Raw genomic sequence first — 24,402 nt, 5'->3', positions numbered from 1 at the left:
GACTGAAAACAAACCCAAACCCAAATCATTATTCCTCTGAGACTCTTTCCCTTTCTGGTCTGCTTGTGTCAACATTCTCTTTCGCGGTGCCTTGTTTGTGGGTGACCATGGCAGGTGTCATGCCAGATGGCAATTAGAGTACAGGACTGCTTTTTCTCCTAAGTTGTGAGGTCTTTAGGGTATCAGTTGTATTTTCTTTTTTTTTTGTGATTGGGCCTGTTATAAAATAAATGCTTAATGAATATTTTTGGAATGACTCAAAGAGCGTCCGATATTGAGTAACCACTGCTATTGAGTACTCACTACGGAGGCATGGGACCTGGAAAGGGACATCCACCATGCTGCTAAGATTAGAGGGTGGATAGGGACTATTTAGGATGAGTACTAAGGGCCATAGTGCTACACACACACACACACACACACACACACACACACACACACTGATGGGGAAGATGAGGACTACGGTCATTGTCTTGGGGGAGAAACATATTGCCTGCTGAAGCTGAATGATCAGTTTCTCAGAGACAAAGCGTGTTAAGAGGGGGAAGTAGAAGCTGTGGGCCCTCTGATGCTGCTGGAGGGTCCAGGCAATGTGAAGGTCAGCATAACAATGAGCCTGTGTAGCAGAGAAGATGGGTCCTTACATAGTCAGAGGGGAAGACAGCAGTTCAAGGCCCCATCAACAGTCAGGCATGGAGGATCATAAGTGAATTAGACAGGTGGTCAGATTGGTGGCTAGGTGTCCCTGGAGACTTCTATTCTATACCCTCTGAGAGTGTTCCTGCTGCTCAGAATGTGTGGCCTCATCCACAGAGAAGGTGGAGGGAGAGGCATGTGTAGATACTCACAGAATCAGCCTGGGGACCCTCAGCTTCTGTCCCGGCCGTCCACCCCCATCCAGCTGAAGTGCCTTCACCTGGCGGCAGAACTTAATGCAGAAAGCGACCACCATAAGCTCCACATCTGTCTGGATCATCAGGTGCTTCACATCTGCCTGGAATCCTGGATGCGCCATATCTGTCTGGACATGAACCCTTGATCCTTGAAAACTGTGCATTGCCCGTGTCAGGAGCTCCTCATCTTGAATCTCATACAGACAGTGGAGCAATCCAAGTGAATACGAGTGTTGGAGGAGGGCTTCCTCCAGGACCCTCTTCAGTAGCTCCCACCTCCTCTCCAGAGGCAGCCAGCAGGCGACAATGTTCTTCATCTCATCCATTGCCTGGTCACTCAAAAGGCCACACAGGAAGCGCATGGTGGGCGCCTCAACCAGGTCAAGTCTTCCATAGACTTCTATCAGCTTTTCTACAGCTTTAAAGTTTTCACAGCTGTCCTTTTCCTCTTCGTAACTCAAGACACAGGACATCGCTGCAAAGAACTCCTGGAGACACAGGTGGGCAAAGCTGTACTTGGTAGAATTAGGCTGCTTCTGAAGGACACCCCTGTTTATGAAAGTGGAGATGACAGACCCAGGTACCTTCTGTTTCCTGAGGTCCTTAAGACTGAACAGACTCTTTTTTCTGCAGATCCCTTCAGCAGCCAGTGAGCAGAGCCCTCTGAGCTGGGACCCCAGGGACTGAGCCGGGAGAGCCTGGGAAAGGTATTTCAGGCAGAGGGCTGTGGTGGTCTGTGAGGTCAGTGAGAGGTCTCCCCCATGCTCCATCTGCTGTTTCAGGCAGGTGCAGACTATCCAGGACACCCAGGGCACCAGGCACAGGGTCAAGAGCACTGGGTTTGATTCAACCAAGGTAAAAGCTGTAATTGCTTCTCTTTCCTCTGCAAAGTATGTGTAGAAATATTCCTTCCGTCCAGACTCAGAGAAGCCCAGGACCTCCACCCACCGTGGCTGCTCCAAGGAAGGAATGAGTGTCTGTAGTTCTGTGGTCCGAGCTGTGAGCAGCAAGGAAGCCTTAGGAAGTAAAGATTTCCTCAGCAAACTGCCCAGCAGTGTGTGCACTGGCTGTGACTGGCTCCAGTGCCGATAGAATTTAGGATTCTGCAAGACCCAGGCTGGCTCATCTATGCCATCCAGGATGAGGAGCAGCTTCTTAGAGTGAGTCAGGATCTCCTTTATGAGATCCATGTGGACATTCTCATATTTTGCTATGAGCTCAGCCAGACTCAGCTGCTTGCACTGGGCCAGCTCCCTGCAGCTGAAGTAGAAGACATGCTGGAAGCGATTCCTGTAGAGCCGGCCTTCCCCCCATGCTCTCCTCACCTGCCTGGCCAGCGTTGACTTCCCAATGCCAGCAGCCCCCTCTAATATGACTAACTGAGGCTTTTTCTGGCTACCTGGGCTTGGGTCAAATAAGTCTTGGATGGCAATTGGATGTCCTCTGTCTTTAATGTCCTGGTGCCCTCCTTCTCTCACCATGGACCTCTGGCCTCTGGGGCAAGATTTTTGTAATAGTAGCAGCTGTGTGTATTTTTGGAAACCTTCAGTTTCCCAGGACCGTGTATGGCAAGGGCTCTCTCTTCTCTGGTTCTGGCATGTTTTTATTGCAGTTCCTAAGGAAGCAAGGGAAAGAAAGGACATAAAGTAACGGTGAGTTGTTCGTTCATTCACCCATTCATTTAGCCAACAACCAAATAAATTTAGACATTTTTAAAAATAGGGTGGAGGCATCATTATGTAGCCCTGTCTATCCTGGAACTTGCTATTTAGACCAGGCTGGTCTTGAACTCACAGAGATTGATCTTCCTCTGCCTTTCAAGTGATGGGATTAAATATGTGTGTCCCCATACCCAGTTTGATTTGGGCATTTTTTTCTTTTTCTTTTTCTTTTTTTTTTTTTAGGTTTCACAGTTCAAAGTGTGATGGTTAAACTTTTCTTTTTTTAAGTTTAATTGACTGTGCTTAAGAAATCTATAAAGCAAAAATGCCTTTAACTGTAAGCCCCACTTGCCCATGGACCTAAGTTCTGTGAATGTAAGATAACAACCCACAGTGATGGTATCACTATAGAACCTTTGTCCAGCAACTGACAAAAGCAGAGGCAGAGACCCGCAGCAGAGCACTGGGCTGAGCTCCTAAAGTCCAGTTGAAGAGTGGAAGGAATGAGAATATGAGCAAAGAGGTCAAGATCACAATGGGGACACCCACTGAGACAGTGTGTCTAAGCTAATGGGAGCTCACCAACGCCAGCTGGATAGGGAAGGACCCAGCGTAGGACCAAACTAGACACTCTGAATGTGGGTGACAGTTGTGTGACTGGGGCAGACTGCAGGGCCACTGGCACTGGCACCAGGATTTATCTTTACTGCTTGTACTGATTTTTTGGAACCCATTCTCTCTGGATGGATACCTTGCTCAATCTAGATATAGTAGGGAGGGCCTTGGTTCTTCCTCAAAGCAATGTGCCTTTCCCTCTTGAGGAGTGGATAGGGGGTGGGGAGGGGGAAGGTGGAGTAGATGGGAGAAGGGAAGGGAGTGGGAAATGGGATTGCTATGTAAAATGAAAAAAGATTGTTTTCAAAAAATAAGCCATGTGTTTTCACTTCTGTAAACAATAATGGTTGCCTAACCCTAACCCTAACCCTAACCCTAACCCTAACCCTAACCCTAACCCTAACCCTAACCCTAACCCTAACCGATGAGCTTGATCACACATAGGTGGGTGGAATGCAGGCAGGAAGTACATCAGGATGTGTCCTTGCCCCTGATTGGATGAAGGTAGGAAATATGTAGCCTTACGGGTGTTGCCTTTCTAAGTTTCTTTTCTTTTTTTTAAAAAAAGAGTTTATTTATTATGTATACAACATTCTGTCTCCATGTATGCCCACATGCCAGAAGAGGGCGCCAGATCTCATTACAGATGGTTGTGAGCCACCATGTGGGTGCTGGGATTTGAACTCAGGACCTCTGGAAGAGCAGCCAGTGCTCTTGACCACTGAGCCATCTCTCCAGCCCCCGCCTTTCTAAGTTTCTAACTAACGTATTTCACTGTCATTCTTTGAGAGTCCCAGGTATAAACCTGGCCAGTATCCATTGTCCTGGCCAATATTTGATAAAGCTTGCTTCAAATTTGGCTGAAATACTGTGGTAATGGTCTTATTCTCTCCCGGTGGCTTTAACAAAAGGACAGAAATGAGAGACAGTGGTGCACTACTGACTGGTTCCACATCACACAGGAAGTGGTAACACCTGAGGGCAATGGAGTGTGATCTTGGGTCAACCATTGTCAGAACTGGGTGTGTGTTGGGGTAAGAACGGGCCCTGAAGGGAAAGAGAAAGAGAGGGAGAGGGCTGGACTTCTACCAGCAATAGCGCGTTGGGGGAAGAAATCACTTTCCCACGCAGGATTGTTCTAGATCCCAGCCTTGGCTTTGCTGACGAGAGCTCGTGAGTTTGGACCAGTGACCTTGTCTCTCCAGCCCTTCTGCTCTGGCTTTGAGGAGGTGAGAGGAGGAGGAGGCAAGGGTGTGGACGGTGCCGAGTAGGGGAAGAAGCAGGAGTGAGGCTAAATGCGGCATTGAAATAAGGAAGAAGCCAGGGTGTGGGTTGAGGTTAATGAGACTAAAATAAACCCATCTGACAAGAGCAATTTCAGCACCACAGAGCCCAGAAAGAGCATTTCTATCTTGTTCCTCCCACTTCTGAATTCTGGCTGCTTCTTTTGCAGCCCCCCACCCCAGGCTCCCATAGTGGGAGATGTTCTGCTGTCTCACAGAGCCACGCAGGGCTCTTAGCCCAACTCACCTCTCGTTCTGCACCTGGACTTGGTACGTTTCTTTACAAAAGTTTTCTTTGTGGACATCTGGTCAGATGAAGATTGGTAGTCTGGCCTCAACCCTGCAGAAGCGAGCTGGCTGGAGGACTCCACGTTAGATGTGCTCGGGAAACTGAGGAATGAGGGGTCATGGGCTGTGGGAATGAGAGAGTGGTTGGGTGTTTGTCAGGAAGAGGCAGGAGTCCAGGAGAGACACTGAAGTTCTTCATGCTAAACCTCCATACGCCCTTTCACAGACTCTGTGGAACAATGCCCTCACTGGTGTTGTAGGGATACGGTCCTAACCTGGGGCCATGAAGTTCATGCACCCGCCCTGGTTCTGCCTTCTCTAGGTGAATCACTGGTCCTCTCTGATCTTTAACTCCTTCATTTGTAGCTATGGTTTTCTGCCTTTTGGGGTTACAAACAATAATTAAGCAATAGCAGCAATCAAAGGCACTTGTACATACTGATCACTTATTGCTTGTTAAACTCTGTTTGATGTGGATCATCATTTAGCTCAGAGATCTCAGGAAGGCAGGTATTTCCTCTCTTCTTTTCCACATGGAGACACAGAGGCAGAAGGCAGTGAAATGACTTACCCAGGGTAGTGATGCCATGACTGGCATCTGTCTTTGTCTAGCTCCCAAGTCACTAGCAAATAGCTATGGTGCACAAGTGTTCCTCTTAGGAACTGGCTTCACCTCCATCTTCACCCCTCTCAGTGCCCTTCTGAATGCCAGCTTCTCCATACTGCTGCTCCAGAGTGCTCCTTCCCAGTGCCCGTTAAGACTACATGGGGTCCTGAGAATGTATTTGAGCAGAAGGAGGTGTGGAGCTCATGGGTTCACTAAGAGATTCCAGCAAGACTTCTAGTTCCAGCCAAGGATGGAGTCTGTGAGCTCTTTTGAAGGGAGGTTATCTTGCTCCTACTGAGACTTGACAGGAAGGCTAGTGATGGCAATAGTGATAGGGTTAGTAACAGGGATTGTAATAGTGATAGGGTTAGAGAGGGGAAGGTTGGGGTCCTTGGTGTACTCACTCAGTGTCAGGTCCTTCCCTTGCTGGGCTTGGCTGAAAAGTTGCGTCATGTCCATCTTTTCCAAGGTGTGGAGGGCCATGTTCCAGGCCTGGTGATTCCCATACTGAGCCACCAGGCCTGAGGCTACCTTTGTGCCACTGGCCTCTGGCCAAGCCGTTTCTGTTAGCAGCTCATGCTGGAACCTTTTCAGCTCTTCTTTACTCAGTTGCTTCAAGTAGTAGCTTAAGCGTTTCTTGGTTCTGTCAGACATGTCTGTCCTGGGAATGGGACACAGGGACAGTGGTCTCCCAGTGCCTTGGCCTTTACCACCTGCAAGGGAAGGCTCTCACTGGGGTGATGTTTCTGGGCCCGGTGAACTCTATTCAGCAGTCAGACCCCAGGTTTAAAAGTGTAAATTATCTGTGTTTAGATGGTGTTGGGAGGTAGGAAGGGAAAAGGAGTGGCAGGAAGTTATAGGAAGAAGAAGACACGAGGATGCACTGCAGATCTGATCATGAGGATGAAGGGAAGGGCCCAGGTCTAGTCAGGTAGAGTGGCAGGTGGCAGCGAGGAGGAGGATGGGGCCTGGGAGGAGGGAGGATGTAAGGATAGAAGGAAAAGGAGATGAGAGGGTGAGGGAATCAGAGGAGTGAAGGATGGGTGGTGGGATATTGACAGGTGGAGGAATGGGAGGATGCGGACCTGAGGATGGACAGCCTGGAGGATTAGCGAATGGAAGAATGGAGGTAGGAAAGGAGGGGGAGGCTGGAAGAATGAGGGTTTAGAAAGTTATAGGATAGCAGGAAGAGTGGATATGATGGCAGAGAGATGGAGGAAGGGCATGGGGCTGACACCCACTGTTTTGTGGTTCCCACCTTTTCTTTTTCCTGGGACCCACACTAATGAGGTCAGTCTTTCAGCTACAGCCTTGACAGAAGGTGAGGTGGTGAGGGACAGCCACAGTGGCACTCAGAGGTCATGGGTGAGTCCAGGCTAGTCCCTTTGAAGTTCTCTTTAGAAACCTCCTGGTCCAGGAGATCACTCGGAGATAATAATCCAGAGTCAGCTTTCTGGCAGGAAGGACAAATCACCCAGGGGAAATAAATGAAAGAGCAGTGAAGACAGGCCAGGGGAGGATCCTGGATAAGCTGTGGCAGATGCAGGCACATGGGGCATAAGGGAGCACCCAGCAGCCTACCACCCACTTGAGCTGGCCTTCGGAGTCCACACAGGGTGGGGCCCAACCCTGGTTCTCAGGATGGCGCCTCCTGTCTGCCACAGCACCCACCTAGTAGAGTCTGGCCAGGGAAAAACTTTCTTCACCTCTCTTGGTTTGGAGCCCCACAACTCACCTTGCTCTTCTGTGGTGCCCCACTGCTGTGTGTCCCAAACTAAGGCAGCTGTGTGGATTGCAGAGATCTCAGTAAACACATCCTTCGAAAGTGAAAGTGACCCTGTTTCCTCGCCACAAAGCCAGACATCAGGAAGCTGCGCAGATGATCTCTGTCTTTTGGCAGATTCTCAGATCTCTGGGCTTTCAGGCTGAGAATGACATCGCTTAGCTTGTTTTCTCTCATGGAATGCCACTAGAAATTTCTAGAGTTCTGATGAGCCCTGGGTTGGAGGATCCAGCTCAGGAGGTTTATCCAGGCTTGCTGAGGCTCCAACTCCCTGAGTTTAGAATTCACTTCCCAGAGCCGCAGTTTGCCCATTTAATATGAGGGATGTCAGGGTTTGCCAAGCAGTGCCTGATTACTCTAGATCCTCCCTCCCCTCTTTCTCTCTCTGCTCTTCCCTCTAATGCCTCACCCACTGGTTACTCATTTCAGCAAATGGCTCTTGCGGCCTCAAACACTGGGTCTCCTCTCTCTTCTAACAATTTTATTTTTATTCTATTTGTATGTGTGTGAGTCTGTGAGTCTGCTATGTGTGTGGGTGCATTTGAGAGCTGGAAGAGGGTGTAGGGTTCTCCTGGAGCTGGAGTTATAGGTGGCAGCTAGCCACCTGATGTGGGTGCTATGCTATGCTGTGATGTGAACTCAGGTACTCTGGAAGAGCAGCAAGTGCCCTTAACTTCAGAATGATCTCTCTAGTCCCACTGGGCTTTTTTTTTTTCCCCCATGAACTTTCCAAGTTCCAAGTCTTTATTTCCCTCTGATACCATCCTTTTTCAGGTGTGTGGTGAGTGCTTGCTTGCATGAGTGTGGGCTCATTGGTTTGGTAGGGCTACAGTCTTTGCTTGCTCTCTAGTTCATTTACTGAGGCAGAGTCTTGCATGGGTACGCCCTGTTCCCTCCTCCTGAGCTCTGGGCTCACAAGCCTGTAGCCATGCCCAGCAGGCATCTGTGAGGATGCTGTGGATCAGAGCACAGATCCTCATGCTTGCATAGCGACTGCTTTACCCACTGAGCCATTGCTGTAGCCCTGACACTGGCTTGTAAACAGATCTGTAATCTGATCCTTCTCACTGTGCCCAAGGAGACAGCTGGTCCAGCCAGTATCTTGTATCTCTTCCCCTGCTTCCTAACTTTGCATGCTGATGTTTTTGGTCTCTCAGTCTTGAATCCAGAGTTACATATCTAATATCTAAGTTAGTTTAAGTCACCTCTTAGCTCAAACCTTCCTATTCTTTTCATCTCACTCTGGGTGAAATACTGGTTCCTTTTAGTGGGTCACAAGGCTCTACTTGACCTACTCCATCCTATCCTGCCCCTTTCTGACACTATGTCCCTGTTTATGCTCCTAACTCACTCTGCTGTGGGCTGTCTGCTCTACCTTCGTATTCTTTGAACACACCGGGAACTTGCTCACCCCAGGACCTTTACACTGGCTTCTCTATTCTTTTTGAATGACTTCCCACTGGTCAGAAATGTACTACCTGCTTTTTGAAGCAACACTTCCCTTCTAGATGTTTTCCTCATCATCTTGACATTGTTATCACCCAACAGCACAGACTTTCTTTTTCTCTTCTCCTCTTCCCCTTCTTCTTCTTTCTTGGTTTCCTGAGACAGAGTTTCACTGTATAATCCTGGCTGTTCTGAAACTCTCTCTATAGACCAGGCTGGTTTTGAACTCACAGAGATCTATCTGTCTCCTTTGTGCTGGGATTAAAGGTATGTGCCACCACCACTGGCAAGCAAAAACTTTCTTTCTGTCTCTTCTATCTACAGAATGGAAATTCTTAGAGGCAGGACTTAGCCTGTTTGTTGATTGATATGTCTCCGGGACCCAAGTTAGTGCTTGACCTTTTATATCAGCACAGAAATACTCACAGTCTGAGATGTGGTTATTTTTTTAAATATTAACATTTATTTATTTGTGTGTATGGTGATTGGTGTGACATATGTAGATACACATACCATGGATCATATATGCTAGTCATAAGAAACCATTCAGGAGTCAGTTCTTGCCTTCCACCATGTACAACCCTGTGATCCAATTCCAGACATAAGACTTGGTGGCAGCTGCCGGCCGTGTGAATCTCTTCCTGGGAAAACATGATTGATACAGGAAGGCCACACCCATCTAGGGGTGTTACCCCTTGGCAGGTGGTTCTGGGCTGTATAAGAAAGGAGGCTGAGCAAACAAGCCCTGGAGAGCAAGCCAGTGAGCAGCACTCCCCCGCGGCCTCTGCTGCAACACTCTTCCGTGGCCTCTGCTGCAACCCTCCTCCTCCTCAGTGGCCCTTGGTTCCTGCTCTGCCTCCTCATGAAGGACAGGAAGCTGTAAAGTGAAACCAACCTTTCCTCCTCAAGCCGCTCGTGGTCAGCTGTGGTGCTTATCACAGCAACGGAAAGTAAACGGAGAGACACCTGTGTTTTCACAAGTTTCCCTCCAAGATGCTTTCATCTCAGACAAAATTGCTGTATACCCGTGCCTTCACCTGCTGAGCCATCTTGTTGGAGCCCCGAGAGATTCGTTTTATTCTTTTCTACCCTTGATTTTATTTTTTCCCTCCAAACTTTTTCTTACACAATATGTTTTGGTCATTCAAACCACTATAACTCCCACCAACAATGAATAAGAATTCCTCGTTCTCCATATCCTCAACAGTATTTGTCTTTTGGGGTTGTTCTATAAATAGCCATTCTGGCTGTGGGGAGATGCCGTGCTAGTTGAGTGAGACCGACCCCCATATATTTGAATGCTTGGGCCCCAGTTAGTACAGCTCTTTGGAGAGGATTTGAAGTGTGTCCTTGTTGGAGGAGGTGTGTCACTGGGGTCAGGCTCTGAGAATTCAAAAGCCCACACAGTTCCCAGTGTCTGTAGTTTTTTCTCTCTCTCTGCATGCTGCTTGTGAATCAGGATGTCAGCTCTCAGCTACTGCCCCTGTACCATGCCTGCCTGCTGCTGCCATGATGGTCATGGACTCCAATTGTAACTCTCAAATTATTATTTTTATCATTTTTTACATAATTCTTTATTGACTCTTTGGAAATTTCACATCATGCACCCCAATCCCACTCATTTCCCAGTCCCTTTATATCTACTCCACACCTGGGTAGCTTGCCTCTCAAAATTAATTAAAAACAAAACAAAACAAATCTGGGCTGCTCTGCCATCTTTTCAACACCTCTTCATTCATCCAAGCGGTATAGGAAGCTGCAGTGTGCCACTCAGTATATCCTTCTGTCCAACCATCCCCACCAGCAGAACGTCATTGCCATGAGTCCTCGGTCTGGTTCAAGGCCTCCGCCACACCATCATCACTGGGAGCATTGAAGCACATGTAGGAAATCCCACTGTTGCCCTGAGTCATAGAGATCATGCTGCTCCACAGGACCGGGCGTTTAGCACCTTCCAGTCGGTCCCTGATGGGGCAGTTGTTAGTGTGGGGCAACCCAAGGCCCAGGATGTGGGTCTGGGTGGTAGCTGAGCTGGTTGGTCTGGGCCACTGGGTTCACCCTCTTAGGCAAGGGGCAGAGCCAGTTCTCCCATGCCTGTGGTGAGGTTTGTGGTCATCTCTCCTGAGTGTGTATGTGGGGTGGGGGGATTGGTCAGCACCCCTGCTGCAGTGTACAGCAAGGGGGCAGGAGCAGCTATCCCAGGGCCAGTGAGGGGCAGGGCTCAGCATTGCCCTTTGATTTCAACACACATGGTTCCTATGACCCCCTGTCGTAACTTGAGTCATGGACATCAGCCTGGACCCTGGCTGCTGTTGGACCATGAACCCAGACATGCAATAGCCCAAGCCTGAATGATACTGTGGCCTGGTGAAGCTCTGTTGGCCAAACAGACTTGCATAGTCCTGGTTGCAGCATGGCCCTTGGATACCAACATGGCCGCAGGATGCCGCCTAGACCATGGGCATCTGTGTGGCCACAGGGGCATCACGGGCCATAGACATCAGGGACCCCCAACTGTGATAGGACCACGGACCCAGTCATGGTCCCCAACAGCAATCTGGGTTCTGACATCACCATGGCCACAGGTGGCAGCACAGTCCACTCAGATCAACATGGCCCCTGCAGCAGAGTAGCTCTTGGACACCAACAGGTGACTGCCCAGACCCCTGGCATCAACATGGCCTTCGACGGTATCAGGAGCCATGGGCATCAACTCTGGCTACAGTAGGGCCATGAACCCAGACATGGCCCTTGGAAGCAGCCATTGCCCTAGTGGCAGCATGGTCTCAGACACCAACGTGGCCACAGGATATAGCCTAGACTCCTGATATCTGTGTGACCTTTGGTGGCACCACAGGCCAGGGATATCACAGACCCCAACTGTGGAAGGACCGCAGATCCAGAAGCAGCCCTCAGCTGCAGCCTGGGCCTGGATGTCACCATGTCACCTCATGGCATTGAAGGCCACTCAGATCTGTATGTGACCCTGGCAGTAGCATGAGCCTCAGATCTCCACCTGGCCTCAGGTAATGGCCCAGACCCCGGGTATTGCATGGCCTTTAGTGGTAGCAGGAGCCATCAACCCAGTCCCTGGCTGCAGTAGAGCCAAGGACACACCTGGGCTCAATGTCACCATGACCCTGGTGGCACCACAGGCCATCCAGATTGGCATGACCCCATTGTGGTGTGACTTTTAGACACCAACATGAGTGAGTCCCATATTATAGCCTTTTAATTTCAAATGGTCCCATTTGTTAATTTGTCCCATTTTCTTGGGATGATCTTTTTTTTTTTTTTTTTTTTTTTTTTTTTGGTTTTTCGAGACAGGGTTTCTCTGTGGCTTTGGAGCCTGTCCTGGAACTAGGCCCTGTAGACCAGGCTGGTCTCGAACTCACAGAGATCCGCCTGCCTCTGCCTCCCGAGTGCTGGGATTAAAGACGTGCGCCACCACCGCCCGGCTTTGTCCCATTTTCTTAATGACTGGAGCCCTTGTCAGAGAGGCCTCCCCTGTGCTTGCATCAGGAAGTGTTTTCTCCTCTTTCCCTCTCGCAGATCCAGGGTTTGGAATGTTGTGTTGATGTCTTTGGTGCATTTGCAGTTGAGAGCTCTGCAGGGTGAGAGCAGAGGATCGTTCCTCTACCTGCAGGCGTCCAGTTTATCAGCACCACTTGTTAGCAAGGCTTTCTCTTTGCCAGTGAATAAGTATTGTCACCAATGAGTGTTTTTGCTTGTCATTTTACTGTAGAACAACCCCCCTATTTTATCATCTAAAACATTTTCCACCCAAAGATTCTTAGTCAATAAATTGTTTCAAGCTAGAACATATTTGATATGCTAGTCAAGAAATACACTAAAATAATTTCAAGCTCTGTTACTGCAATATGAAAGCACTGCAAGAATAGGTGATTAATTTATCTTAAAACTTCATGGTTGGATTTATAAATCTTAGTCTGTTTTATTAAGGTGTGGTCCCAGAAGTCTGAAAACCATACACTTTCTACATATACTTTGTAGAATCATTATAACTTGGACAGTTTAGATGAGACAAAAAAAGAAACAAGAAGTAAAATTAAATTTCCTGATTTTAAATAATCAAATAATGTTTTAGCAATACCTGATTGTATACATTTTTATACATAGTTTGTATTTACATCTTGTGTGTAGTTTCTTTTCTGTGTCCTCAAATATTTATTGACCAATCGTGTGACTTTTCCGGGGAGATGTAAAATTATTATCTACGCTTAACCTCTGACCTTTGACTCATTAAGCTCATATTAATGAATAGAAATGAATCTATTAGTGATTATTCATAGAGCAATGCAAGACCCCAGACGTCTGCAGGGACTCCCTTATCTGAAGTTGCCCCCACCCTCTCTCAACAATCTCATAAATTCTTTGACTTTGTCTGCCTTTGAATTGAAAGAAACTTTGCTTCCTAGCGCCACCTAGTGTGAAAGCAGCAGACGTGATCCAGGCTCAGAGGGTAGTCAGTTCTTGCCCTTATCAGAGGTTCTGGGATTTGAACAAACACTGCCCATTTTGGGAAGATTTGCTTGTATCGCTGCAGTCAAACATGTCAGATTAACCTCATTCAGGCTTGCTGCAAGATGGATAGGAAAAGGATCCACAGGTCTGTGCCATTCACCAGCTGGCACGCAGTCCAGACCCCTCACAGTGGTCACATCTGGAAAGAAGCACTACATGCTTGTTTTAAGCAAAACATTCTTCCTGATTGGCCACAGCAGCTAACAGGACCACAAACCTGTCTCAGCCCCTGCCACTAGACCTTAAAGACAAGAGTATAGGATTAAGAATTGACATTGTCATGAGGAGTGATAAAGAAATTGTTGGTACAGTTTTAGGATTTGGTGATCTTGTCAATATGGTGTGTCACAGTTTGAAATTACACCAGAAGCAAAAAGGATACAAACTTAAGCTAGATTTTACTAAATGGAAACAATATAACAGTGCTGGTTCCTGTAGAACAAGGGACTAAAATAATAATGTATTTTCTTGAGTTATATTAGATTCTGGCTCCCCAACACACTCCACTAGGAGTTTGTTTTCTTCCTGGCAAAACTGGCCTTCAAGCAAGGAATTGACCATGCATCGACCACTGACAAAATGCATGATATCCAGACAGGACAAGCAGGATACAAGAAAAAGACTGTCAAATCCTGCCAAGATAGGGTAAGATGGTTTTGAAAAATTTTCTGCCTCTGAAAGTGGTCTGTCAGTTACTCTAGGCCTTAGCCAAAGTTGGTTGCTCCAATGTTGCAAATGAGGCTTCAGGTGATTGCCCAGGTAGCCAGTTGTCTCTGTCATTTGTTGCACATTTTGGAAGTTACTTGATTGCACTTCCTGCTTACTCAAGTAATATTATTTCCCATCTCAGGTCTTTGATGGAGTTGAAGAATATATAGTTACAGTTTTCCTTAGTTATGATAAAAGATAAAGTAGATATAAATAAATATTGTAACTGTAATCTTACTTGATACCTGTTTTGTTATATGTAATTTTACCATATGAAGGTTAAAACCTTTCTTTTTGTTTAAGCAGAAAAGGGGAGGTGATGTGGGATTCTCCTCTGTATGCTGTGATACAGTTGGTTAAAAAAGAAACTGTCTTGGGCCTGCACAGAGCATGATAGAAGTAGGAGGGGAAAACTAAACTGAATGCTGGGAGAAAGAAGGTAGAGTGAATGGGAAGCCATGGAGCTTCCCCTAGAGAAAGACATACTGAAACTTTGCCGGTAAGTCATGGCCTTGTGGCGATACACAGATTAATGGAGATAGTTCAGGATATGAGAGGTAGCCAGAAATATGCTTAAGTTATTGGCCAAACAGTATTTCAAATAATATAGTTTCTGTGTGGTTATTTCGGGTCTGAGCAACCAGGAACAAACAAGCACCCTCCTATAACACTCCCTGCCCCCTCCCACCCCTGGACTTTTAATGTTTATATTGTACAAAACAGAGTTTTTGCTAAAGGGAAATACTTTGAAGACATATGCCCATTTTTCTATGCTAATCATGGTTATTTTGTAATAAGGTTTTTTTTTATAGACTAAAAAATAAAGATGTTTTGGTAAAAAACAAAACAAAACAAAAAACCCTGTAAAACTTTTGAGGTATCTAGAGCCAAAGATTTTGGTTTTAAGTTTTGTAATATTTCTCCCAATAGATACAAGATGTTAAGTAAAAAAAAGCCTACAATATGAGGAAGGACTATGCAGGAAAATACAGCCACTCCCTCACTCCCCCACACTCCCAGCAAAGAAGCAGATTCCCTCAGCCCTCTGTTCTGACTATTGATGTCAGATCACACTGATAAGCACCTTTTTTTTTAATTGATGGCTAAGCCACAGATGGTAACTTGACAGAAAACATTCACTAACCTGTATTACAGGGAAAAAAGTCTATTCCCCCAGCAGACAGCTACTTAAATAGATGGCTGACATTTTACAGCCTAATGTCATATGAATTTCCCTTATGCAACCTACTGACTTTAGGACATTTAAAAACAATCAGCCCATAGTTATCTTTAACTTTAATTTTCAGAAGTTTCCTGTTACAACTAGCTTATTATCAATAACACAAAAGGTGTAAACTTATCAATAAACTCCTTGTTTTCATTGTGCAAAGCATAACTCTCCCAAGTCATTGGCTCATGTTGGATGAAAGTGTACTTTAAAGTCTCCATTTCTAAATTTTATTGTCTCTTTAGGACTTATTAAAGATCTGAAACTTACGGCAGATTCAGGAGTCTCTTGGTGACACCACACTGTGCGTATTAAACTGACAATAGCTACGTAGGCTGCACAGATCACATCTTGAAATGCCAAGCACGGAAAAGACATCGTAACATTTCTTGGAAAATTAATACCAAGATATTCTATTCTCTAAGCACTGTCCTTGCAAATGTGCCATTATATGAGTAATGCAACAAAACCCGTGTCCACTGTCCAGATTGCTTGTACTTTGCAATGCAGAGTCCAGAGGAGAAGATGGGAGGCATTGGGAAGCGAGGCTAGCAGCTCTGGCCATGGGCTGGGCAGGTAGGGAGCAGAGGCTTGATCTAGAGGGAAACCTGGTGGCCTGGGGAAAGAGACTGGCAAGGATACCCTCGGGACAGTACACAGCATTGCAAGCCTCAAGTGCCGTTGCGGCAGGTGGGTGAGCAGTAGAGAGGAATCCCACGTTTTTTTCATTCTTTTTAGAAATTAAGAAATTATTTGTGTATTGGAATGTGCACTTGTGTGTCAGTGCTAATGGAGTCCAAAATAGTCTGTTGGATCCCATGGAGTTGGATTCACACGTGTGAGCTGCCTGATTATGGTGCAGGGAGCACTGCTCTGATCCTTGATGCACGAGCACTAAGAGCTCTGGCTTTTTGTCTGCAAGATCCTTAGATCCCTTCAAGAGACCCTGCTCCTGTGCTGAGGGGATTCGGAGAGGTGAGTAAGTGGCCACATGGCCAGACAGCCTGAAATGCCGCTCTCTCCGCCAGTCCCGGGGGGACTGAATCCATGCCCCCTCTAATTCCCTAAGCTTTTCTGGGTCCACAAAGAGCTGTCCTAGAAACAGTGGCATCAGAAAGGCAACTCAGGTGGCCACTGGTTTATCAACAGAGGAACTGAGGGCCAAAGCAGAGCCAGGACTCAGAGGAGAGTGCTCACCCCTCAGAGATCCCACCTGACTTCTCAAAGAGGTCCATGATCAGGTGAGGATGGGTCTCCTTCAGAGCTCGGTAGACTTGGTCTTTGCAGGCCCTGCTCCAGGACCGGTTGAGGCTGAACAGCTTCCGCATCCTGTCTTGGGTGGTGGCTTCAGCCCGCACTGCTTCATACTGCTCTTCACTCAGCAGCAGACCATGCAGCTTGTCCAAGAGAGGGTCCACTGATGTCACTCGGGCCACCAGCTGCTCCCTATGCTGGTCCACGAAGTGTACTGAGGCAGGAGCGTTTAGAGGTGAAGAAAAGACTAACACTGAGCATAGAAAGGCTTCTCCATGGTCTCTCTCACTGGCTGCCCACTTCTTGCTATTTTCATGCATCTCATCTGCACCCTTGGCTCCCTTCTTCTTCTGGAAGGTCATATGAAAACTATCTGTACCTTCCTGAGGTCAGTTACTAGTCTGGAAATTTGCACGACCAGGGGGAGGGATTCATTGTAGGGTGTTCAGGTTAGGAATGGGTGGAGTTATTGTCTCCATGGAAAGCAGCAAGGGACATGAGAGGAACTCTGTCCTGAGCATGCACCTCTTCTACCTGTACTGCTGAAGCAGCGTGATTCCCGCCTTTCTCATTGCCATTGTCTCAAGGGTCAGATAATCTACCAGCAGAATGCTATTGGTTTCTCTGGCCTCATAAAGTTGTTTCTTACCTTTGTGAACGGCAGGCATCATGAGCTGTGCAAGTCTGAGATCCCCTGGAAGATAGGAGAGATGAAGCATCTGTAAGGATGTCTGTCACCAACACTCAGTGCTCTCTGTGCAACTCTCAACCGTGCCTGAGATTTTGAGAATGAACTACAGAAGTTCTGATATAATCTGGAAGGTGAACATTTCCCTACTCATACAGGAAATCTGGGCACCAGGCCTGTCATCATTGAGGGAAGACATGTGAAGAAGCAGAAGGCTTTTCTTTCACATAACCACAGCCTCAGTTGTATCCTAGACTGAATTCCTCATGGAGAAATAATCAAGTCCTTTGCTGGCTTAAATCATTTGACATTTGATTCAGGGTAGAAAGCTATTTTCTTGTCCTTGTTTGACCTTGTACACTCACAGGCAACAAAATTCTAAAGTCACTCTTCTCTAACGGTTTAGGGAAGCCATCTGAAGGACTGCGTTTGTAGTATTGAAAGCCCTGCTTCCATTTGCATTAAGGAAAGATGATAGTCCTTACACTCCATGTTAAAGTGGGCCATTTTGGTGCATCCTGACTGAAGCATCTAATGAAGACAATGAGTGACCACGAATTTAAAAACCAAAATTTAAGATTGAGAACACAAGAGGGCCATGATTATCACCTTCCAGTACCCGAGTTCTTTCCCACATGGAAGGAACTAGATCTTAATGAGTCCCAACAAAAATAATTAACATGTAGAAGAGGTTGTCTTAAAGAAAATTAGCAACATTGCCCCCATCAGCTAAGAATCACACTATGAGATGGGTATGAACAGTATTTAACCTTTCCAACCATCTTACGAGCTACTCATTCTGATCTTCAGGTGAGGAAGGTTAGACACAAAGGACTTAAGTCATTTTCAAGATTCCTAAGGAATAAGTGCTTGAGTGAGATTCTAATGCTGGCCTGCTGCTGGGGCAGGTCAGTTCTCCACCTGTGGCTCACTCAGCTCAAGGCTGAGCAAAACCTATTCTCTGACCATGTGTGGAGCCTGTGAAGTAGCAGCTCAGAAGCAGGAACTACCGTTGTCTCACAGCTAACAAGACCTGGGTGTCTCTAGAGCTACTAATGACAGAAGTTTAGTTTTGGCATTGTGGGTCTGGATTAAGACTGTATTGTTAACTGTACTTATGAAATTTTACTATTTGTTTATCTCTTGTCAGCTTGAAAGCATGGATGAGGCTACAATAGCCAAATAAAGAAATAAGTAAAACCCACAATTTTGGACAGAAAAACCTAACCATGGAAATGAAAATACTCTATAAGAAAAAAAAAATTAAAGATAAGCATCAAAGAAAAAAATTGAGGAAGGCCTTAGAAGATGCAAAGACACCATCACTACAGCCATTGTTTGGAAGAAATCCACCATACTAAAAGCATGCTACAAACTCAAAACCGTCCCAATGAAGATGACAGGGACATTCTTCACAAAGAGAGTGGAAAAAAAATGAGAAATACAAGTGGAAACACAAGAGAATAGATGTCAAAAACAACTTTGTGGAAAGATTCATCACACCTTATTTCAAAGTAATATTATAGGCAGTGAAAAACATGTCCAGATCAATAGAACAGAATAGACGACCTGGATAAAATCTCCATAACCACTATTTGGCCTTTGACAAAGAATCAAAAATACTCTCTGAAGAAAGGACAGCCTGCTCAACAAAAGATACTGAAAAGGCTACATGGCAACACATGGAAGAACGAAACGTCTTTCCTTTAAAAATCCAACTCCACATGACCCAAGAGGTCAATGTGAGACCCAGTGCCCTGAAACTGGTAGAGTGAACAGAGAGGGCATTGCAACACAGTAGCATAAGTATGAATTGTGTGTCTAAGACTCTTACAGCCCAAGAAATAAATCCAATCACTGATAAACTGGATCTCAAGACACTAAAAAATTCTGTACGACAAAGGAGACTCAGTGGAGTGATGATAAGGTGGAGAGAGGAAGAAATGACTTCCCAGCCAACATGAGACAGGAGATTAGGAACTGGAGTACCCAACCTCTCTTCGGTCAGATAATGGCCCAGAATTTACCTCCCAGATCAAATTTTATCTAAGGCTCTTAACACTCCCTGGCATTTTCATATCCCATACCATCCTCAGTCCTCAGGGAAGGTAGAACAAACTAACCATTCCTTAAAGAATGTTGTTGTTAAGATGTCACAGGAGCTTCACCTTGACTGGGTGAAGAGCCCCTGGCTCTTCTCAGGCTCTGGCTCTGGGTTCTCCTGTCTATCTCGCCCCTTGAACTCACGTATGGGTGGCTGGTTTTTAACTCCCTGCCTTTCACCTGGTCACCTGCTTATGCCACTGCTATTTCATCTTTGCTCCCTATTATGGAATTTTACTGAATACTCACTACCTCAATCATACACCAACCCCTTCCCATTTCCAATTAAAATCAGAGACCAGGTCCCTTTATGCCCCCCGCCCCAGACAACACCCTCACCCCTTTCCTCTAAATGGCAGGGTTCCTTTAAAGTAATTCCTGTAACTCTCAAGGGCCCCTCTTATTAGATTCACCCGTCTCATCTCAAACTTTTTATTATTCCAGTTTGGGACACCCCCTCCTTGTATATAGTAACTCAAACAGGGCCCTGCTCCCTTAAGTTCCAGAGGACATCAAGATCAGCTACGTTTTCTCCAGTTCCAGAAGAATAAATTCTCACCACCGTACTCAACTCTCCTGTGCCAAAACTCCAAATGCCCCCCTTTCTAATTCTCCCATTTTCTCTTTCTCCTATCTGCCTTGCCAATTTCTATGTCTCTCCAATGTTATACCTAAATTTCCAGTTAATCATCCAGCTGTTGTTACAGGGACCATTATTAAACACAGAGCCAGAAGTACAAAGACTTTCAGAGGCCCAGGAAGTAAGAAACAATAACAAGTTTTGGTACATTCACAGCCCCAGACTCCAAAGGGAGACTCACAAAACGGGCTTTAACAGAACAGGTTTATCACTGACTGCAGCAGTGTCTCCTGGATGTTAGGTAATACCATGATGCTAAAGAGAACAAGTGCCTTAAGGTTTGCTTCAGGTAAAGCATTACGAGGTCTAATAATTCCCCTTTCTTCTCTTCCCTTGTCTCCCACTATACAACTGTCTTCTATCCTAACACTATACTATCATAACCATAAGCTTTTAATATGTCTAAAACTTAGCTCTTTTTCTTTCCTGGTCTTGGGACTCCTGGGAGAGTCCCTCCTCCACCTCGGGAATCCAGGGAAACCCCCTCCATCTTCCATCTTGGGACTCTCCTCCCTCAATCACCCTGATCTATTTTTTTCTAAACATAATCTTCTTCCTTGCCAGCATCTTGCCAGGTCCAAGCTGCTGGTCAGCTACTTCCGCAGAGCCCAGGATCAAGGAAATAACCAGCTACTCCAGGATGTGGTCAAGCACCCCAACTCTCCGATGCCCACAAAGCCAGCAGAAAGCAGCCTTGAAGACCCAGTGCCCCATTCCCACCAATTGGAGACCCCTAAGCCCCCCAATATTTTTTTTTAAAATAAACAAAATGGTGGAATGTTATGGTTCCTATTGCACAGCGCTGTGGCCGGCACTTCCGAGCTCCAGAGCCACGCATGCACTGATCAGCGCCCAGGCAAATTAAATAGCCACCTAGGGTCCTTAGGCCCTATGTGACCTACATGCAACACGGTCGCATCACCTATGCATGACACAGCTACATAAGCCGTTGTGTGCATGCACGGGCTCCTTCACCTATGTATGATGTAGTTATGTAAGCCACTGTGCGCATTTGCTAGGCAACCTTTAACAACAGGAGGGGTCCAAACTCTCTCCTTGCACCAACTTTCTCAGGCCTGTGTGCATGAATCTTTCTCTTTAATAAACTCTTAAAGCGGGTTTCATTGTGCGTTTCGTAATATGTTCTCTCAGAAGTGGAAAGATTGTTGAAACAGAAGATATGGGGAAGGGCTGTGAAGTGCTCTCTTCTAAGCAGGACATGACCATGGCCATCATGGACTCATAGCGCCTGCACCTGTTGTCTCTGGACCACACAAGTAAGGCCAGCCCATCACTCAGCTGGACATGGAGAAGCTATTCACAGGGACAGTACCACTTACTGCTAAATTATTGGCAAAAATAGATTATGAGGACAAGGGTCATCTGTATGCCTGCTGGTGAGCTCATTGGGTTTTACTGGATAGTGCAAAACCCATGGGCACACAGTTGGTCCCAGTTAAACTCTGTGAGACGCAAAGCAAAACTTTATGAATGTGGAAAAGAGATTTGTATTGAAGAAGAGGGGCTGGCAGGAGTAGGAGGGAGATAAGAAGGTGTGTTTAGGGTGGAGTTACTAGAATGCACTGTATGCATGTATAAAATTGTCAATAAATTTATTTAAAATGTGTATGGATTTGAGATTGAGTATCTCATGTTAGCAAAGTCCTTTTATCTTAAAACTAAGATATCATGTAAACTGGAGCCAGATGCTTTGTGCATCTCCAAATCTGTCACTTCAAGAGTAGTGGGGAGGAAATTAGGATACAAGACTGAGAAAATGAGACTTAGAGTATGTGGTGATTTGGACATGATAATGCTCATGTGTTGAAGGACCAGTCCTGCAGCCATATTAGAAGGTGATGATTCTGAGGACTGTGAATTTATGAATGACATCATACACTAATGCACTCATAATGGTGTGAGCATTGAGAACAGACACTATGTAAGAGTGTATGTACAATGGAGGCAAGACCTGGAAGAGAATATTGCATGGACTTCACTCCTTCTCCTCCTCCTCTCCTCTTCTCTCCCCTGTCTCCTTCATTTCCCCTTTCTCTTCTCTTCCCTGGCTCTCATTCTAACTCCTGCTCCCACTTCTCTGCTTCTGAGGTAAAGAGCCTCCTCTCTCACAAGCTCCTACTCCATGGAATCCTGTCTCACCTCTTGATGTGGGAGTGATTTCTTATTAATAAAGAAACTGCCTAGGCCCATTTGATAGACCCACCCTTAGGTGGGTGTAGTAAACAGAACAGAATGCTGGGAGGAAGAGGAAGTGAGCTCAGACTCGACAGCTCTCCTCTCGGGGGCAGACGCCTCAGAGAGACGCCATGCTCCCGGCTCCTGGGCGGATGCAGGGATAGCTCTGCTCTCTGAGGCACATGCGATGAAGCTCCGACCCAGGATGGACGTAGGCTAGAATCTTCCCAGTAAGACTGGTGCTCACGGATTATTAGAGATGGGTTGATCGGGATATCAGAATTAGCCAGTAAGGGCTAGAGCTAAAGGGCCAAGCAGTGTTTAAAAGAATACAGTTTCCGTGTAATTATTTTGGGTAAAGCTAGAGCTAGCCATGTGGGCGGCCGGGTGACAGGGACGCAGCCCCGCCGCTCGTATTTAAATGAATACAATTTGTGTGTTGTTATTTCGGGGCATAAGCTAGAGCTAGCCATGTGGGCGGCCGGGTGACGGGGACGCAGCTCCACCGCTTGTAATACAACAACCTCTGGCTCCAAGAGATGGAGGCAGCTGACCATGGACTGAAACTTGGTTCTAAGACCATGAATCAAAGCAAAACTTTACGTTTTTAAGTTGTTTTTGTCACATATTTTGTCAAAATTGGGAATCGCTGACTAACACAGCGTCATAGATTAAACTGTGGTCAGACCCCCTGTTTTGGATCTAGCAAAAGCCACATAACTAATCTGGTCATTTCATGACACCGATAATTAATGATAACACACCTTCCCCACTCATTGCCTTTCTTTAACCTTTGGGGTATCTGGACCTAAACAAATTTTACCTGGTTTCAGCAAGGCTTCCCATATCAGTTTCTTATTCTTCTTGTCTCTGATTTGCAGATTAATCCCTGAATCCATGCAGTCAACACTGATCTCAGAGAAGAGCTGGGATTCCCCGGGGCTCCGGTAGCACAGTTCCAGTTCCTGAAGAAAGAAAGAATTACGATGTGAGGATCAACTACTAATCCTTCAAAGGAGGGCTGTCCCCACCCCCATACTTTCACGATACGATCTTGCTAACCACATTAGACACTGGCTGTCTTTCACACTGAGGTAACCCACAGCCTTTGCATACATGTCTTTACTCAGAAGGCTGAGGACCCAACTGGGACCCCCATCCTGCTGATTTTGTTCTCATCACTCCGACAAAAACCGGACAGAAAGAAACTTAGGGAAGGGCCGATGTTGTTTAGTTTCATGGTGGGAAATTCATATAAGCTGGAGCTCCATTCTTTGTGGCAGGAGATTGTTGCAGGACTCATTATATCCCAGAGGATCAGCAAATCATACCCTGAGGTGGGAAGCAGGGCATGGCTATAAGCCTCAGGCCTGACACTAATGACATGCTTCTGATAACCAGGCCTCACATATTTGTTTCCACAAACTCTCAAGATGCTGTCACTCACTGGGGACTAAGTGTTTAAACCTGTACATCTGCAGGAGTCTTCAGATCCAAACACTAATGTCTGAGGATGGGTGAGAGTTCATCCCGAAAGTCCAGTTCACACTGCCTAAGCCAGGACTTGCTCTCTATGCATTGTTTAGATGGATTCTCCTCTGGGACATATTGAATCTAAATTCTTAGCTCTTCAGGTTCAACCTACACTCCTGTGTGGCCCCTTAAACTGCTTTCCACCGAACTTTGATGTATTCTTGTTCATCCCAAATTTCATTTGTTTTCTTCCCAATTTCAATTTACTGCAGAGTCTTTAACCTGCCCCACAGGTTTACCAAGCCTGACATCTGACCCTGGAGAGTAGCAAACACTTGGATGCTCACCTTTGGGATGATTGTCAGCTTCCTGGAACCAGATACGATGTAGCGGGTACCAATATAAAGGGAGTCTACTGGGGGTGGCTTGTTTATTCGAACAAATCGGAATTTTATTTCTTCATCATCAATGGCCTAGGGAACATTGCAGACAGTGATTTATCTAGATTTCTGGGTCACAACATCTGGTCTGAATAAGGTGAGATGATCATTTAATACATTTTTTTTGGGGGGATTGGTTGGTGACACCCCCTGACAACTCTGTGTTCTGCAACACAGATTGTTGACTAATTGGCCCCTGTCATATTCAGGGTTGCTGATTCATTGTGGGAACAGGGTTGCTGTGCCAGAAGAAAGGAGCTGGCTACACATTGTGCATGGAGAATTCCCACCTTCTGATGGGGGAAAGAGGTCACAGAAGGATGTTCAGAGATTGGTAAATGAGCATCAGAGGCATTTTGGGGGAGAATCTGGTGTAAGGGGGCCAAGAACAGAGCAGAATCACACACACACACACACACACACACACACACACACACACACACTTTCCCCTTATAGAACTGCATTCCCACTCCCAGTTAAGAATCTCTCCAGGGGGGCCACTGTCTACATTTCATGCTTTCTGCCAGCCCACCCTGGCCTCACTTTTGTGG

The 24,402-nt window shown here is 46.3% G+C and overlaps 2 protein-coding genes and 1 pseudogene across 2 annotated transcripts in view; 1 reads left to right on the top strand and 2 right to left on the bottom strand.

Moving 5' to 3' along the window:
• Nucleotides 1-6,054, bottom strand: part of LOC101995239 (NACHT, LRR and PYD domains-containing protein 1a) — a 30,485-nt gene extending 24,431 nt beyond the window's left edge. Inside the window, exons 1-3 of the mRNA XM_026780110.1 lie at nt 5,752-6,054; nt 4,700-4,864; nt 849-2,508 (exon numbers count right to left, since the gene is read on the bottom strand). Coding sequence (XP_026635911.1) covers nt 849-2,508; nt 4,700-4,864; nt 5,752-6,001 — 2,075 coding nt within the window. The 5' untranslated portion in view covers nt 6,002-6,054. The remainder of the gene's footprint in view (nt 1-848; nt 2,509-4,699; nt 4,865-5,751) is intronic.
• A 5,061-nt stretch (nt 6,055-11,115) lies between these two features.
• On the top strand, nt 11,116-13,603 carry LOC101994955 (annotated as a pseudogene).
• Nucleotides 13,604-16,250: 2,647 nt separating this feature from the next.
• The window catches only part of LOC102001620 (NACHT, LRR and PYD domains-containing protein 1a-like), a 148,433-nt gene continuing 140,281 nt past the window's right edge, over nt 16,251-24,402 (bottom strand). The window contains exons 15-17 of the mRNA XM_013347045.1: nt 23,759-23,884; nt 22,730-22,903; nt 16,251-16,661 (exon numbers count right to left, since the gene is read on the bottom strand). Coding sequence (XP_013202499.1) covers nt 16,251-16,661; nt 22,730-22,903; nt 23,759-23,884 — 711 coding nt within the window. The remainder of the gene's footprint in view (nt 16,662-22,729; nt 22,904-23,758; nt 23,885-24,402) is intronic.

Source organism: Microtus ochrogaster, chromosome 7 (genome assembly GCF_000317375.1).
Source record: "Microtus ochrogaster isolate Prairie Vole_2 chromosome 7, MicOch1.0, whole genome shotgun sequence".
In the NCBI taxonomy this organism is placed as follows: Eukaryota; Metazoa; Chordata; class Mammalia; order Rodentia; family Cricetidae; genus Microtus; species Microtus ochrogaster.
The sequence above is the reverse complement of the archived record's forward strand: the minus strand, read 5'-3'. Positions and strand labels throughout refer to the sequence as shown.